The sequence below is a fragment of the Spermophilus citellus genome (genome assembly GCF_964194105.1).
Source record: "Spermophilus citellus genome assembly, chromosome: 9".
Lineage (NCBI taxonomy): Eukaryota > Metazoa > Chordata > Mammalia > Rodentia > Sciuridae > Spermophilus > Spermophilus citellus.
Window position 1 is genome coordinate 49,355,139 of NC_138191.1, and position 16,517 is coordinate 49,371,655.

At 34.1% G+C, this 16,517-nt stretch overlaps 1 protein-coding gene across 2 annotated transcripts in view; it reads right to left on the minus strand.

The window, feature by feature from the left end:
• Positions 1-8,179: 8,179 nt before the first annotated feature.
• SLC30A7 (solute carrier family 30 member 7) overlaps positions 8,180-16,517 on the minus strand; it is a 74,363-nt gene continuing 66,025 nt past the window's right edge. For both annotated transcript variants that reach the window (XM_081305035.1, XM_081305034.1), the window contains one exon: positions 8,180-8,346. In XM_081305035.1, coding sequence (XP_081161161.1) covers positions 8,299-8,346 — 48 coding nt within the window. In that variant the 3' untranslated portion in view covers positions 8,180-8,298. The remainder of the gene's footprint in view (positions 8,347-16,517) is intronic.

Here is a 16,517-nt window from a genome sequence, read left to right on the forward strand (position 1 = left end):
CTAATCCTTTCGCTTTAAAAGGGAATAAAATTATATTTTATTTTCTTAAAAAAAGGCACAATTCCTTCACTTTTTTCCAATAAATTTTGTGATTGTCCATTGTATCAGGATCTATATATTTGAGTATTATCTCATTAGTACTCTTCTTGGGTATAGCAACTTAGCAGATAAAGTTGAATTGTGAATTGTACATTTGAACGTTGTGACTTATACTAAGCCTTAACTATGTAGATTGCTTTTTAAGCTTGAAGGTAAGGTAGAATGAACTGATAAGTGTTTTTGAATGAACCAGAATTGCTTTAAAGTGCTACTTGCCATACTCCCTATCTTCGGACAGAATGAAATAATAAATTACCATCATTCTGTTTACATCTATTGGACATGTTTGCTTCTCCCTGTCTTTTCTATTTCCTGGTCTATTCTAACAAAAAGTTTATTGCCATAGTATGGGTAATGCAATTGAATAAGGAGGGAAAGAAAAGCATTAATAGTTTTCAGAGTTGTTCAAAGGAATTGTACTTGATGGCATTAGGGAGGTAGGATTCTGAGCTAGAGATTTTGTCAGCATAACAAAGGGAGGTTTCTAGGGGAAGGAAGCAAACTAAAAGTTTGGTTGGTGCTGTATTGTGTTGAATGACTTGCCTAAACCTGTGTGGAAATAGAAGAGACTGCTCTGAGAGGTATGGATAGGCCACTGCAGACTCTGATTAGGCCACAATCTAATTCCAGAGAACACAGGAAGGGTGGGGAGCCCCTGGGAGGTGCTTTAGACCTAAGAAGTCAAAGTGCAGCATGCAGCAGGGCCAGCACAGTGACCAGGAAGCCAGGGTAGGGAGACGATTTTAAAAGGCCTGAGCAAAAGTCAGATTCAGCAGAAATTCCTTGTACTCCCTGCCAAAGCCAGAATTGTTTTTGTGTGTGTGTGTTCATGTGTGTGGCGGGGGTAAGCTGAAAAAGAGGTGACTTAAAACAGAACGTGGAAAACATGTGAAGCTGGGCAATTAATTCTTAAACATGGTTCTCCTCCCGGTCATCAGGGAGGTCCTGTAATGGGACAGTGGAAGTGGAAAAGGTGAAATTTAAAGATTTCAAGGGAGGAAGAGAAGAACTTATGATAGAGGATTCAGGAAATACAGGTGACAAAGAAAATGTTTGTATTTTTAAGAACTCTGTAGGAATTCTGTCAGAAATTGATAGTTGCAAAGAGATTTGAATGGAAAGATGAATTTTTTTCTCTTTATTTTGAATTTGCTAAGCTGGTAGTTCTGCCATGGATGTGACAGTAAGCCACTGATGCCCTTAAGCCACTCTGATAAATAGGCAGAGTGAAGGCATATCTCAGGAGCTGTGGAGACAGGAAAGGAAAAGGGGGCTAGGGACATAGTTCGGGGGTAGAGTGCTTGCTTAGCATGAGTGAAGCCCTGGATTCAATCACAGTTCTGCCTAAAACAAAACCACTTGCACTACAGATTAGGTGTTCAATAGCAGATATGCTAATTAAACCCTTATAATGTGGTTGAGATTAACATGAAGAGGCTGCTTGGAGAAGGTGGGATGAGTAGGGGCTGGGATTTGGTGCAAGTATTTTAAAAATAATTTCTGATTAAGAGGAAACTTTTAGAAGAAATGGAGCTCATGTCAGATTCTTTGGTCTTAGATCATGAGAGGAGATCAGTAATAAAGAATGAGGTAAGAAAAGAACAATTTGGGGTTAATGGAAATATCTGCAGTTAATACACTGAGACGTTGTGTTTAAGGTCAGGTGATGAACAAGAGACACCATGAGGCTCTGTTATGTAGACATTTCTAGACTTCAGTGTCTCTTGTCTGCTAATGAGTTTTGTTGCTTCTTGGCTCTGAGAATTTTTCTTTTCTTTTTTTTTTTTTTAAAGAGAGAGTGATAGAGGGAGAGAGAGAGAGAGAGAGAGAATTTTTTAATATTTATTTTTTAGTTCTCGGCGGACACAACATCTTTGTTGGTATGTGGTGCTGAGGATCGAACCCGGGCCAGACAAGCGTGCTACCGCTTGAGCCACATCCCCAGCCCGAGAATTTTTCTTTTGCTTTCATATCATAGATCCAATCCAAGCTGTTCGAATACAATCCAGTTCAACAAACTGATAGACACAATTCAGACAAAGATTTTAAAACAAATTTTATTGAAAATAATTTTGATACAGCGGTTCATGATTCTTTTAAAATATACCTGAAGTTAAACAAAATGTATACATGAATGTGTGAAAGTAGAAAAAAGTGAAATATACATTCTGGATTTTTTTATATTGCACTTGAGCAAATCATAGCGGCTTACCTTAACATTATCAAGCCACATCACAACAACATCTCAAATGTGATAGTGTACGCAGATAGTTTTGAAAATGCCATGATCTTCACCAAAGGATCAAACCCAAATCCTTGACCCTATGTTTAAAAATCCTTGAAGATAGGAGTGCAAAGTGTTGTAGGGGTGTTTAGAATATCAAGAAGAGATTTGGCAATTTTTCCATTCACAGTATTTCCAATATAAGATGTCCATTCTGCTTATTTATCAAATTCAGGAGGTTACAGAAACTATCACATGGGAAAACATATCATTGAATTTGCTACTATTTGAGAAAGCAATGAACTTATTGGACAGAGTATTGACAGGATATGCCTAGTTCAAAACAGATTTTTCATTGAGAGTGGTATACAATATGTAATACATAACCAAAACTCAAATGCTAAAATTCAAAACAAAATCTTTTCCCCTACAAGTATAAAGTGGAAGTTTTATAGTGGAAGCAACAATGAAAACAGATTTAAAAATGAAGAAATAGAGGTATGTTTTACCAAAATGTAGTATTTGGAGGAGGACAAGAGAAAAAAGGTACAAACTATTCCAGGAATATTTAATTCACTTAATGATTACATGTTGTTTTTATAGAAGCACCGTCAAGAAACCTCTGAAAGAGTTTTGGATGATAATACACATGGGGATAAACTAGAAGACATATGTAGGTCCTTTAAGTAATATGAATATGGCAGTTCTCCATAAAAACAAAAGGAGACTGTGGTTTGTAATGTAAATATGCAAAATACAAAAATTCAAGTGACCCAGGTTGCAGTCTCAGTTCTGCCAATTCCTTTCCAACAGTATGCAAGATGGGTAACATTTGTATACCTGCACTGTTTGTGTACTGAACAGAATGGACAGCTCACAAGGATACTTGCAGGGGGTAAAAATGGCAAAAAAAAAAAAAAAAAAAAGCTGAGATGTCTTCCGTGACACATAAATTACTGATCTTACTTGTCTATAATGCTTACTTTTGTATCTGCTACTATCTACAATAGGTACTCACTATTTAGCTAGACATTTAGTGGGCATGTTAAGTATAAATTCATACTAACTTTGGGGATAAAATGATGTAAAGACAAAGACATTCTCCTTTATAAGCTTTCCAACATCAAGATCAAAATTACAAATACTAAATTTTCAAAGTTATGGATATAGCATAGATTTATATGAAACAGATTTCATTTTGAAAAGATATATATATATATATATATATATAAATGTACAAATCCTGCTTATCTTTTTCCTGCAGCACAAAATTATTTTTACTTCTTGGAAGACAATAAAGTTCAGTTTCTTAATAAAGTAAACAAGAGTTCAGTTCCTCATACTGATACAGAGGGCACTATCTTGAGTCAGTCTCTTAAGCAGCTTACTCCAAATGCCAATAAAACTTTCTACTTTTTTTTTTTTTAATGGTCTTAAAAGTGTTTGAGAAATTCTGATTACTCTTTTCAGCCTGCATAGTTTTAAATAAATGGCCAAAATAGAAAATAAGCATAAGAGTACAGAAAGAAGGAATGAGTTTAAATTATTTATAACAACTGTTGCCCAACATTAATTCTGTCACGGTAATCCATTTGTTGGGTTTTTAGGAGTGTATCTTTAGATCTGCTATGTCCTGGATCTTGAAAGTACTGTTGAATGACATACATAAGACAGAGTAGTTGTTAGAAAAAGTGCTGGATTTGGATTTGGTGCTCTACCCCAAGCAAGTAACTTAAAATTATCTTGATATAACTTCATCTAAAAGGGGATAAGAATTTCTTCCTCATGTTATGAGAATTTGAAAATATATTTGAAAATGCACTGTTAATAAAAGTCATGCAAAATTCACTCTTTATAGAAATGTGTGGATTAAATGTGATAATATGAGAAAGGCCATGATGTGCATGGCACATCAATACTGAATAAATGTTATTCCCCACCCTTGTTTTCTGTATAATCTGCAGTTAGGAAATGTTAAACATAAACCTAAGATGCCCTCATCAAAAAGGCTCCCATCCATTTGACATTTAAATAGAACTATACTTCTCTGCTCCTTTTCTGCAAACACTTTTTGGTGCATTAAAATTTTTCATTGTCTTTGTCTTTGAGTCTCTCTTGATTCTGTGGTGGGGATCTGAGTCACTATGGCTTTTGGAGGATAACATCTTGAAACAATCTTCTACTGATAAAACTTGTAATGAATGTTTTTCAAAAGATAAAATTTCCATGGTTCTGTGAATTAGAAAATAATTTATTTGAAAAGATGGTGACTTTTTTGAAAAAAAAAAAAAAAAAAAAAGCTTAATTTCCCCAAGATAATGCCTTAATGAAAAACTAGAAGTAGTGGCTTAACATATGGAATTCTACTAAGATTTCAAAACTTTACCCTACTGAATTGAAAGATTTCTTCAATATATTTAGTGCCCTTTTTAAAAACAGCTCCAAGGATTTTAAAAACAAAGAGCTCTCCAGTGACTGAAATGCAAAGTGGTAATACAAAATGCTATAATCTGTGAATTCACCTGGTTTTTAAAAAGTACCAGTTCACAATATAAACAGAAAAGGAAACTAAGAAATCCTTAAACTGGATTGAATCTTGGGAAATTAACAGGTACATTTGCTGACAGAAGTATCCATTGTAAAAATGTCATCATTTTTTTAAAAGGAATTAGTTCCACAAGTAAAAAAAAAAAATATGGAAAAATCTAATTTCATAATTAGATATGAAAAAATGAGACAAAATTACATTTATAAAGTGCCTTAATGTACCAAAAATGTTTGTTGGATATTCTTTATTTACAACTGTCAGTCATATTTACAGAAAAGCAAATATCATACTAGAGAGGCAGCACAATAAAGAACTCTCAACTCAAGAGTCAGAAGATCTAGATCTAAATTCTAATCTTGGCTTTGCCACTAAAGATCTCTGAACCTTGAGTAAATAACAGCTTTTCTGGGCTTCAGTTTTCTCATCTGTAAAATGAGAGGTAGAGCTAGATTGCTTCTAAGCAAAGCCCTCACTTAGATGTAAAATTTTGTCAAGTAATGTAATGTTATTCTTAAATCCCAACATTATATATCAGGGTGTTACCATACTGATATTTGTAAAAATTGCTTATTCTGTAAAAACATTACAGAACTCTGGTCAGCTGCATTTTGAGTTAATGATTCGGCTGCTTTAGAGAGGTACATAAAGGTCACAGTATTTTGGTTACTGGTAAATATGTGTAGGCTTTGAAAAATGCTGAAACATTTCAGACAAAGTGAAATCATAATACCGGTGACACCTGTTACCTCTTTCTTATGCCTCCACTGCAGAAGAATGGTACATGTGACAGCATGAGGAACAGTAACCTACAGATAAACTAGATACTGCCCTTCACCAAGATGCACAGGGAGTTAGCAAACTGAGGAAATTATGCATAAGTCCTTCATCTTCAGTAATAAAATGAATTTTAAAAGACACAAGTAGTATGGGTATATTTCTGTTTAGGAAAGCTTACCCAGCAAAGTAAACTTTTCCTGAGCAATATAAATTTGTTGTCTAGAGAATATTCTGGTTTTTGAAATACTGGCAAATTTATACTCAAATATGGATGGTTTTTGTTTTGCAAGAGCCTAATGCTAAAGACAGTCTAAATTTATAACCATAATCAGGTGGTATTTCTCAGTGAAATATCTATTTTAGTAATATACCTGTGCCAAGACCACTGATAAGCAATTATTTTCTGTGAGAAAAAAAAAAACATTTTTCTTTTCTGCTGTATACACAGGTATACTGACATTTAATTAAAGCATAAATGTTAATGCCAACTTGCTCAATGAGATGAGCTGGAAATTTCTTGAAACAGTACAAAATTAAGAGTTTCATATCCAATACTTACCAAAGGGGAAAAAGCATATTCATGGATTTGTGCATTGAGGATACAATTAAATAAAGTAATATACATATTTTAACAAAAACTTCACTTGGAATGGAGGGCTCAGCTTAAGGCAGAACTGGATCTTCAGAATGCACTGATAAAATTTACAAACCAGTGCAATTATCTCCATATGTGAAATGTCAGGATAGTTACATATAATTAGTTTGTAAAGGCATACATCCAAAATCTCTGCCTTCATCTAGACCTGTCATTTTCTGTAATATGCCAAAACCCACAGACTGATTATCCCAGAGTTCTATCAGACTTGGTAGTGGTTCAAACTTCCAAATGACTACATACACTTTTAATGAAAAAGCAATACTAGTAGACCACATTTCCTTCTGTACTTTCCCTCCTAAAGGACCTTTTTCAATTGAACACAATCTACTGCAGGAATTCTTAGCTTTCAAACTACCTGGAAGTGAGCAAACATGTCTTGAATGATCAGTTAATGGTAATCTGTAGCAGTTTTTAAAAGCATGAAGAAAATGGTGTAGTTTTTCTAATATAAAATAGTTCATGAATGATGGATCAGAAGTAGGGAAAAGATATTCTAAAACCTATGCAAAAATCAATAATGATTTTTGCCACTTTACTGAATGTACTGATCTATACTCTTCTCTACAATCATTATTGCTCCACAAGATTCCCCCCTCAACAATTTCAGTGTTTTAAAGTAAAAGGGAATATATGTTGTGATAAAAGGAAGTACAATGGGAAAATGTTTATCCAATCAGTATCTCTTCATTAGAGAATACTTAAGTAGCGTGTTGAAGCACTTGTGTCAAATTGCAATTTTATTTTTCAAACACACAAGAACCTAGAAATAAGCTTATCTTGTACTTCTAAGACACCTGTGTTAGGAAGAGTTCTACATCACCACATTTGCTCCGTACCTTAAATAGTTCCAAATCAATCAAATGCTGTATAATATTCCTGAAAGCAATCATTTGTGCAAAGTTAAAACAGGACAACAAACTGTATGATTTGACATTTGAAGATTGAAAATGCACATTAATGCTATGACAACCGTTTCTGCCTTCAGTCTACTGCCTTTTCCAAACATTAATAAAATTCACAAAAATGACAAGGAGAGCTATTGGAAAATTTATCATAAACACAGTATCTTTATAGAAATTTGGAAATTAGCAAATGTTTTAGGCCAAAACAATTTTGTCTGGAACAGACATTTGCAAAGTTTTGAGAATCCACTCCACAAAGTAATTTGATGTGATTATTGAATTCGTTTTAAAAAGCAAAATAATGCCTTTTATTTATTTTTTTTGATGAGATAAAACAATAAAAAGAAACTTCATGTATCTAAACCAACGCTGGAAGTACACAAAAAAAGACTGGTATTCTAAGCAACAGTCATGTTTTGTACAGATTACAGAATATCCATTTAAAAAAACACATACATGACCTTTGTTGGTACATTTCTATGCTGGCAAATACATTTTCTGATACAAAGGCACTTTGAAAACCCAATATGGTTTGGTTCATAAGTTTGCAAGGTACAAACAATTTTACAAACATATGATTATACTGAAGAACGTCAACAACTGTGACATTACATATAAAACATATTTCCATTTCTTTTTAAATAACACTGGTTTTGTGGGAATAAAAGCAGTGGTTCCAGCAGCTTCAGTGAAGACATTCCAGATGACTGGAAGCCCACAGTCTGAATCTCACCAGCTGGGATGAGGGACAGGGAAAGGGCATTCAGGAAACCCCCCTCCCACTCCCTCATGGGGGAAAAAAAGGACAAATCAACCCTCTAAAACAAAACCAAAAACCTCAGAAACCAGAATGGCTTGGAGGGAAGAGCACAAATGACAAGACCAGCAGCCCAGGAGATATCCTCTTAATTGTAATCCCTTAGTGGTGAACTCCCCACAGAGCACAAATGGCGGACTCTACCTGGTCTTCATGGTGCTGGGGAATTGTAGTGATGAAATCTCTATTTAGTACAATGTTTTGAATTGTACAGTACCAGAAAAATTTGGTTAAAAAAAAAAAAAGAAAAAGAAAAAAAATTCTTTTCATTTACTACATGGCTGCAAAGTCAATCTGTACATAAAGCTGTCTCACTCCAGCCTGAAAAGTTGAAAAAAATAAAAATTAGATTATCAAGCCAATAACAGACTATACACTTCAGAAAAGCAATAAAAAATTCAATTAAAAAAACAATTGTTTTTCTTTCCTGTCTCTGGGAAATAATTATTCATATTTTATCATAAATCACCAGAAAATTATATCAGAAACAATTACATTTGTAAGTTGTAAAACCATTGCCAGAAAGCATACTACTAGTCACAAGTGATATCAGAAAAATGAGGTTACTCATCTACATTTCTGTTGAAGAACATCATAATGCTTGACTGGTTAGCTACTACTAAAATCCAATATCCCAGTCTAAATCTTCCCATGGTAAATGGTCAACAAGAATATGTAATAAGTATAATCACTTACTAGTTATTTAATTATTTTATGCTTCAACTCTTCTGTTTAATTTTGGATATATACTTACTACTCAAGAATATTGCTCTTTAAATTTTCCCCCATCTCTTCTATGCTATCAATTTTCCTTTCTCAACTGGATCATTTTATTAGCATACAAATACACTATAATTTCTTCCACCTTTAAAAAACCCTTTACTTTACCCTACATCCCCTTTGGGTACAGTTCCAATTCTGCTCTTCTGGATAGCAAAAATCCTCAAAAGAGTTGTCCATATTTGTTCTTCTATGGAAGTCATTTCAACCAAACACTTCCCCCCAAAAGTCATCTCCAAGTTGCTCAGACCAGTGCTTAATTCTCAGTCTTTATCTTACTATTCAACTTACAAGCAATAGTACAGAAGACCACTTCCCTCCTACTAAACACTTTCCCTGCTCAGGGCTTCCAGAGAAAACTCATAGGTTGCCCTTTAACCTCACTTATCAATCTTTCTCAGTCTCTTGTTGATTCTTCCTCCTATCTTTGAACATTAGACACTGGAATACCCAAAGGCTCAGTGCACAGAACCATTCTTTTTCTGTTCTGGTTCCCTAGATGATCAAGTACCAGTTGTATGCTCACTTCTCAAATTCATATTTCTAGACTGTAACTTATACCTATTCCTCAGTTCCCTAAGCCCAGAGGTCTTAAAATGGCATACACAGCCCCCACATAATCTGATCCCTGATTGCCTCTGCTCTGATTTCTCTTCTACCCCCAACTGTTCACTAGGCCTCAGCCATACTGACTCTTCTACGTTCCTCAAGATATTGACATGATATCCTCATGTTACATCCCTATTCAGACATCAGCAAGGCCTACCTTCACCATCCTGTGTGAAACACATTTATCATGCATTTATTGTATCCCATGTAGTGTTCTATCATCTACGAATATAAAAGTGACAACAACAACAAAAATCCTTGCCCTCAAAGTTTATATTTTATTGAGGGCCTGGTGGGGAGAAATGATGAACAAATATGCAAGGAAATACAATATGTGAGACAATAATACATATGTCATGGAGAAAAGAACACTTGGAACAGAGGAAGTAAGCGCCTCAAGCACTGACAGTCTCTCACCCTTGCTCCTCACCCAACATCTCATCACTCATCACCTGGTGACATATTATACCACTTAATTATTCACTGTGCTTAATACTCTTGTTCCCCCACCATTAAAGAATCTCTCCTAGAGAAAGGATTTTATCTTCTTTTGTTCATTCCTCACTCCCAGAACCTGGCACACAGTAAATGCTGTCAGAAAAAAAAAGTCCTTTCTTGTCGGTACCTTAGCTAAACTGAAATATTTAAAGTAAAGGACCCCCCCCCCCAAATAAAAGAAAGAAAGAAAAGAAAAACAGAATGTGGGTGGGTGGTGGGGGTGACACAGACTACCTTACAGTAATTTCTGCGCTCCTTAAAACACTGCTTTCACATATCTCCCCTCACCTCAACCCTTGACATCCAAAGAAGGACCTGAGCAACATCAAACAAACACTTTAGGAGTCAGGACCCACCCACTGGTGCAGAGCTGGGGAGGCACTGCTGGACAGACCCTAGAAGCTTGCCAGGACAGAAAACATGTTTTGGGGTTTTCTTTATTTGCCTCATTATAAAAGAAAAAAAAAACTTCCTGTGTAAGTCTAAACTCTGTTATTCAAACTTTGAGAGAATACATTTACTAATACCTTCTCCTTGGTTAAGAGGTTTATGGCTGAAAAATGACAGAATTTAGTGTCTGTATGATTTTTTGGTACAAATTAAACCAAATGTCATCATTTCTCATTTAACATTGCAGATAAATGCCAATATTAATCTCACAGGACTGTTATATATTCATCCAATAGTTAATAAGTATTTTAAAAGCCTTGCTACATACCAGACACTGTTATAAGGAGCAAGAGTGTAAGAGAAAGAATTTGATATGCAATAAAAGCTATTACAAGTTATTCTGACTGATCATATGATTTGATTTACTCAATCTAGATGGCCCCTGAAAACTGTATTTAGGAACTATTTTGCAAAATTGTTGTATACCTAATCTTAACAGAAAACAAGTACCACCTAAATAAATTCTTAACAGCTGTTTTTTTAACAAAATTGTTAATGAAAGTAAAATGTGCAAAATAAAATAAGTTGGACTCCTTTATTGTCTCTACCATTTTCTTTACCACAGCCTTAACACAGTGAAGATGATAATAAGAAATGAAGTAGCCCAAGGCAACAAAAAAAGGGGGAAAAACAAAGAGGCTAGATAAACTAACTGCATAATCATGAGTTAATTACTCAAGCTGATATCAGTCCCCTGAGGGGCTGCAGCTTTCCACAAAAGCTTAGTCAAATAGCAAAAAGAAAAAGAAAAAAAGGTCACTTTATCCATCTGTCCCAATAGGGAAAGCTTCAAATTCTCCAGCTTCCCATTTTCCTCTTTCAATTTCCTTCAAAGTAGGCAGAAAAGTAGAATTGCCAAAGAATCTTTTGGGAAGTCACCTACTCCCTGAATGCAAACTCTGCTTTGGATAGTTTCTTTGCATTACAAAGACATGACAGATATTTCAATGATGAAACAGTGCTTGGTTCCACCAGATATTCTACCATTAGAATAATTTCAAGTGTCAGAGGCTGACTGAAAGGCCATCCTTAAAAATGTGAAAACCAAATAATAGTAATTACGTTAATGATAATTCTCAAAATTGAGAATAATAAACCATACTTCAGCCAACACTTTTTAAAATGGGAAAGATAGCTAGTTACTTGAATACTTCTAAACTCCTAAAAAAATAAACATTCACGTGGTATCACAGGCTTAGAATATCTTCAACAGATATTCATTGTTGTGGAAAGGAAAACAAATGAGAAATAGAAAAGTTAGAAAAATAAGTAGCAATATGACAATAAAAAATTATTGGTTTACTTATATTCTCTATCAAAAGCCACTGAAACTTTCTACTTTAGTTTTTGACTAACCATATAATAATATTAATCTTTTTTTCCTTTAAAATGAAGTCTTGAAAAACTACTACTTTTCCATGAAAAACATTCCAGTTAATGATATGGTGAGTGAATATGACTAAATTATATGTCAAAAACAATAACGTGAATCTGGGTTTCTTTTTCTGTAAATTGTTTTGAGTATCAATTAATATATTATGTATCTATCACAGTGCATGGCACCTGGTGGACTCAATAAATGCTACTTGCCCCTGCTGCTATTATTTCCACCTACTCATGAACACACCATATGAATACAAACCTAGCAATATGTTTGGCCTCACATCTGTTTACTCCTACCTTCTGAGGATGATGACCAAAGGTAAGGGAAAGATGGATGAGGAAAAGTTTGTAGAGCAGGTCAGCAAAATCAACACACAAAGATCAAAGCTCCTTACAAAAAGGGGGAGGGAATGGAGAGGCTGGAAGATCAGTGATCTGGCTGGAAGGGTGCAGAAAATTTCACCCACTCAAGGTGCTTCTCTGAAGAAGACAAAATAGGGTCAGACAAGGTCATAGGTCAACAGGAAGGGATTATGAAGACAGGAGAGTGATGGAGGTGGAGAGTTTCTGAAACTCAGCGAACCCCATTTGGGTTTGTGAGGTTTTTTGGGTTCCTTCCTGGGTATCAGTGTTTATTTCTATTTTGAGGCCAGAGAAAAGAACACAAAAAGCTAAAGCAGGAAACTGTGGGCTTATAACTTAATAGGCTTAACAAAGAAAGGCAGATGAGCAGAAAAGATGGAAGAGATGAGGTAGAAGTTCTTTCAGAGAGTAAATATTATGTATTAGGCTTGACTATCTTTTGTGCTTTGTGAACTAAGGATAATGAATCTCCAGCATGTTCTACATTTTTCTTCAAAGATGTTTAACATTTTTCTTGAATGTGTCTTCTTCAAACAACCGTTTTTTTTTTTTAGTTCAGTCAACATTTTTATTTAATACATAGATGATGTACCATATCTTGTGCTGAAGATACAAAGAAAATATCCAAACTTCAGTAATTACTATATATTAGTAAATATGAAACATAGTAGTTATCTTTTATTAACCTTTAATTTGTTTTAATTTTTAATTTGTTCTAATTAGTAAGATAACCTACAAAACAAATGGTGCTAAGAAAACTGGAAATCCTATGTAGCAAAATGAAATTAAATCTCTCTCACCATGCACAAAAATCAATTCAAAGTGGATCAAAGCCTTAGGCACTAGAAGAGAGACCATACACCTAACAGAAGAAAAAGTAGGCTCAAATCTTCATCATGTTGGCTTAGGACCTGACTTCCTTAATAAGAGAGTCTTAACAATCAATAAGTAGGATGGATTCAAACTAAAAAGCTTCTTCACAGCAAAGGAAACAATCAATAATGTGGAGAGCCTACAGAATGAGAAAAAATCCTTACCACATGCACCTAAGATAGAGCACTAATTTCCAGGATTATATATAAAGAACTCAAAAAACCTAACACCAAAAAAATAACTCAATCAATAAATATGCTAAGGAATTGAACAGACACTTCACAGAAGAAGAAATATAATCGATCAACAAATATATGAAAAAATGTTCATTATCTCTAGCAATGAGAAATGCAAATCAAAACTACTATAAGATTTCATCTCATGCCAGTACGAATGGCAATTATCAAGAATACAAGCAATAATTAGTGTTGGCAAGGATGTGGGGGGAAGTATACTCATACATTGCTGGTAGGACTGCAAATTGGTGCAACTGCTCTAGAAAGCAGTATGAAGATTCCTCAGAAAATGGAAAGAAACCACCATTTGACCCAGCTATCCCACTCCTTGTTTTATACCCAAACAACCTATTTCTAACAAGAAAAAAGTATATTTATAATTTTAGGATTATAGTTGTTATTGTGAAATATGTCATTAAAAATTAACAGACTTCTTTCCTATATAGTATAGAAACTGGATTTTAAAGTAAGTAATCATTTCAAAAGAATCTAAGTACTAAAGTAACTTCCAGCAGTTCATTTGTATTACTCTATATTCATGCAAACTATCTTCTTTAGCAGTTAAAGATTGACAGATAAAGAGATTGAAAAGATTGATGCTTAATACAGAGTTCTAAAATAGTCACAAAGCTTTTATTTTTTGTTTTTCCTTGCAGTACTAAGGATTTAATCCAAGTGCTTGAGTTCTAGGCGAGCACTCTACCACTGAGCTACATACCTCCAGCCTTCTTTTATTTTGAGACTAGGAAGGGTCTCAAATTTGAGATCCTCCTGCCTTGGCTTCCCAAGTAGGTAGGATTACAGCCATGTACCACACTTGGCACAAAGCTATAGTTTTATAAACAAAATAGCAAATTATAATTTTCAAACTTTGATGTTGGCCTTTTCAGTTTAAAGTTATCCATAATAAGTTTTAACAAGAATATTTTTTACCAAAAACTATTACTTAAATTTTGATTTAAGATCAGCTATAAGAAAGATACCTACAAATGTAATAAACATATTATGTTTATTATGTAACAAACATATTTATCATGTAATTAATATTATGGAAAAATATCCTTTTTTACCTTTTAGAACGAAAACTGCTAGTATTTTAAATGTTTCTATAAGAAATCTATCTAATGCATTAGCATGATCTTTTCTTTCAAAAAATTCAGTAATCATGATTTTATTTTTGATAAATAGAAGAAAAAGAAGTAATTTTAAAAAAAATTAAATTTCATGGGCTGTGGCTGTGGCTCAGTGGTAGCATACTTGCCTGGCATGTGTGAGGCACTGAGTTTGATTCTCAGCACTGAGTATAAATAAATAAATAAATAAACAAATAAACAAACAAATAAATAGGATAGGTCTATCAACAATTAAAAAAATTTTTTTTTTTAAAGGGAGTGGGCCAACCATGGACTAAAATTTCTGAAATTGTGGGCCACAATAAACTTACTTTACAAAAATATTAAATTTCATGAAATGAAACAAAATGCTACGGCAATCCTTAAAATAAGCTCTGACATATTCATTCCATAAAGACATGTATGACTAAGGTATAAGCTAAAAGGGAAAATAAATTAATAAGAAAATTTTGGTTTTGTATATGTGAGAACTAAAAAGATGATGATGAGACAACTTTAAAATCATTATATGCATCAAGTGTAAAAATTAAATTTATTAGTGAGGTGATTTCCCTCAACCCGCTGGGGAAAACATGTTGAGCTTTCCTTACTGTAAGCCTCAAAGAGAGACCCTGGTGTCTGCAAGGAATAAGATAAAGTTGTCATGACTCTAGATTGATAAAAAGGCTTAAATATGTTTCAGAGCTTAAAATAATCAAAGCCCAAATGCAGTTTCCAAAATCAAAGAAGCAGTTAAATAAACTTTCAGCTTCACTAAGATTTCCAACATTACTAGAACCATCTCCAGTACCTACTTCAATTGCAACTTCTGCAGTTCCTAAGCACAGACAGCTGCTTGCACATTTCTCAACCTAGAAACTGCAATCCTTCTCAGAGTGAAAATTGTGACTCAGAGCCAATGTCTTAGGAGAGTACAGGATGTCCTGGAGATCAACAGAAGTTCGTAACTATGAAGATGGAGGGTACAGAATAACCAGGAGAAAATTCAGGATAAAGGAGAGCAAAATGATTTGGAAAAGGCAATAAACAGGCTATTGCTTGTCTTGTTCTCCTTTTGACCCTGAAACATGGAGGAGGTTTGAGAAGGATTCAGACATATCATGAAGGTCTTGCATACTTCATTATGAAACTCATAATGATACAGACATATATAAAGTGTCTGTTAAGAAAGAGGCCTAAAGCCAGGTGCAATAGCACAAGCCTGTAATCCCAGCAGCTAGGGAAGCTGAGGCAAGTGAATTTAAGTTCAAAGCCATACTCAGTAACTTAGGCCCTAAGTAACTTAGTGACACCCTGTCTCACAATAAAATATAAAAAGAGCTGGGGATGTGGCTCAGAGTTTAAGAGCCCCTGGATTCAATCCAGGGTACCAAAAAAAAAAAAAAAAAAAAAAAAAAAAAAAAAAAAAAGGCCTAGTTGTTAAAATTCTGGGATATATAAGTGATAACTACAAATTGTTGTCTATTAGCAGAGTAACTCTTGATTGCATATGATTAGGATTAGAGTAAATCCTAATTACACATAAGATTATGCCATTAATTCATTCCTTAAGGAACCCAAATCATACATGTCTTTTTATGAGGAGAGATTGCTTAATTTATGCTAATGTCCTAAATTTAACTAAACTACACATTATGTTACGTTGCTTCTATCTGAAGATGTGTGCATGAGAGAGAGAGAGAGAGACAGAGACAGAGATGTATAATGTGATACATATATAAAAGGATAAAGTAATTCAGCTTAGAGGGATCTTTAAGACTTCTAAGAGAAAGCAGCACAACTGACAGTTAAGTTAGAGTAGGGTTTTAATCCATATGAAAGTGAATAGTCTGGTGAGTTTGGAGTATAAAGTACATGGCAATGAAGAGCAGCATAGAGATTTGAAGTGAATTGGACCATGCTAATAAAGTTTGGGCTTTATCCTGGTGGTAATGAGGAGCTATAATAGTTTTTATTTTTCAGGCTTTTATTTTGAAAAAAAAAATTAAGTCAAAACAAAGTAAAATAGGTACCCACCACCTATACTCACCCAAAGTTAACATTTTGCCAAATTTGTTTTCTCTACATGTGTATTTATTTGTAATCTTTTTAATTTTGCTAAAATATTTGAAAATTAGACAGCCTGATACTTTACCATTAAATCCTTTGCACATTATCTCCTAAAATT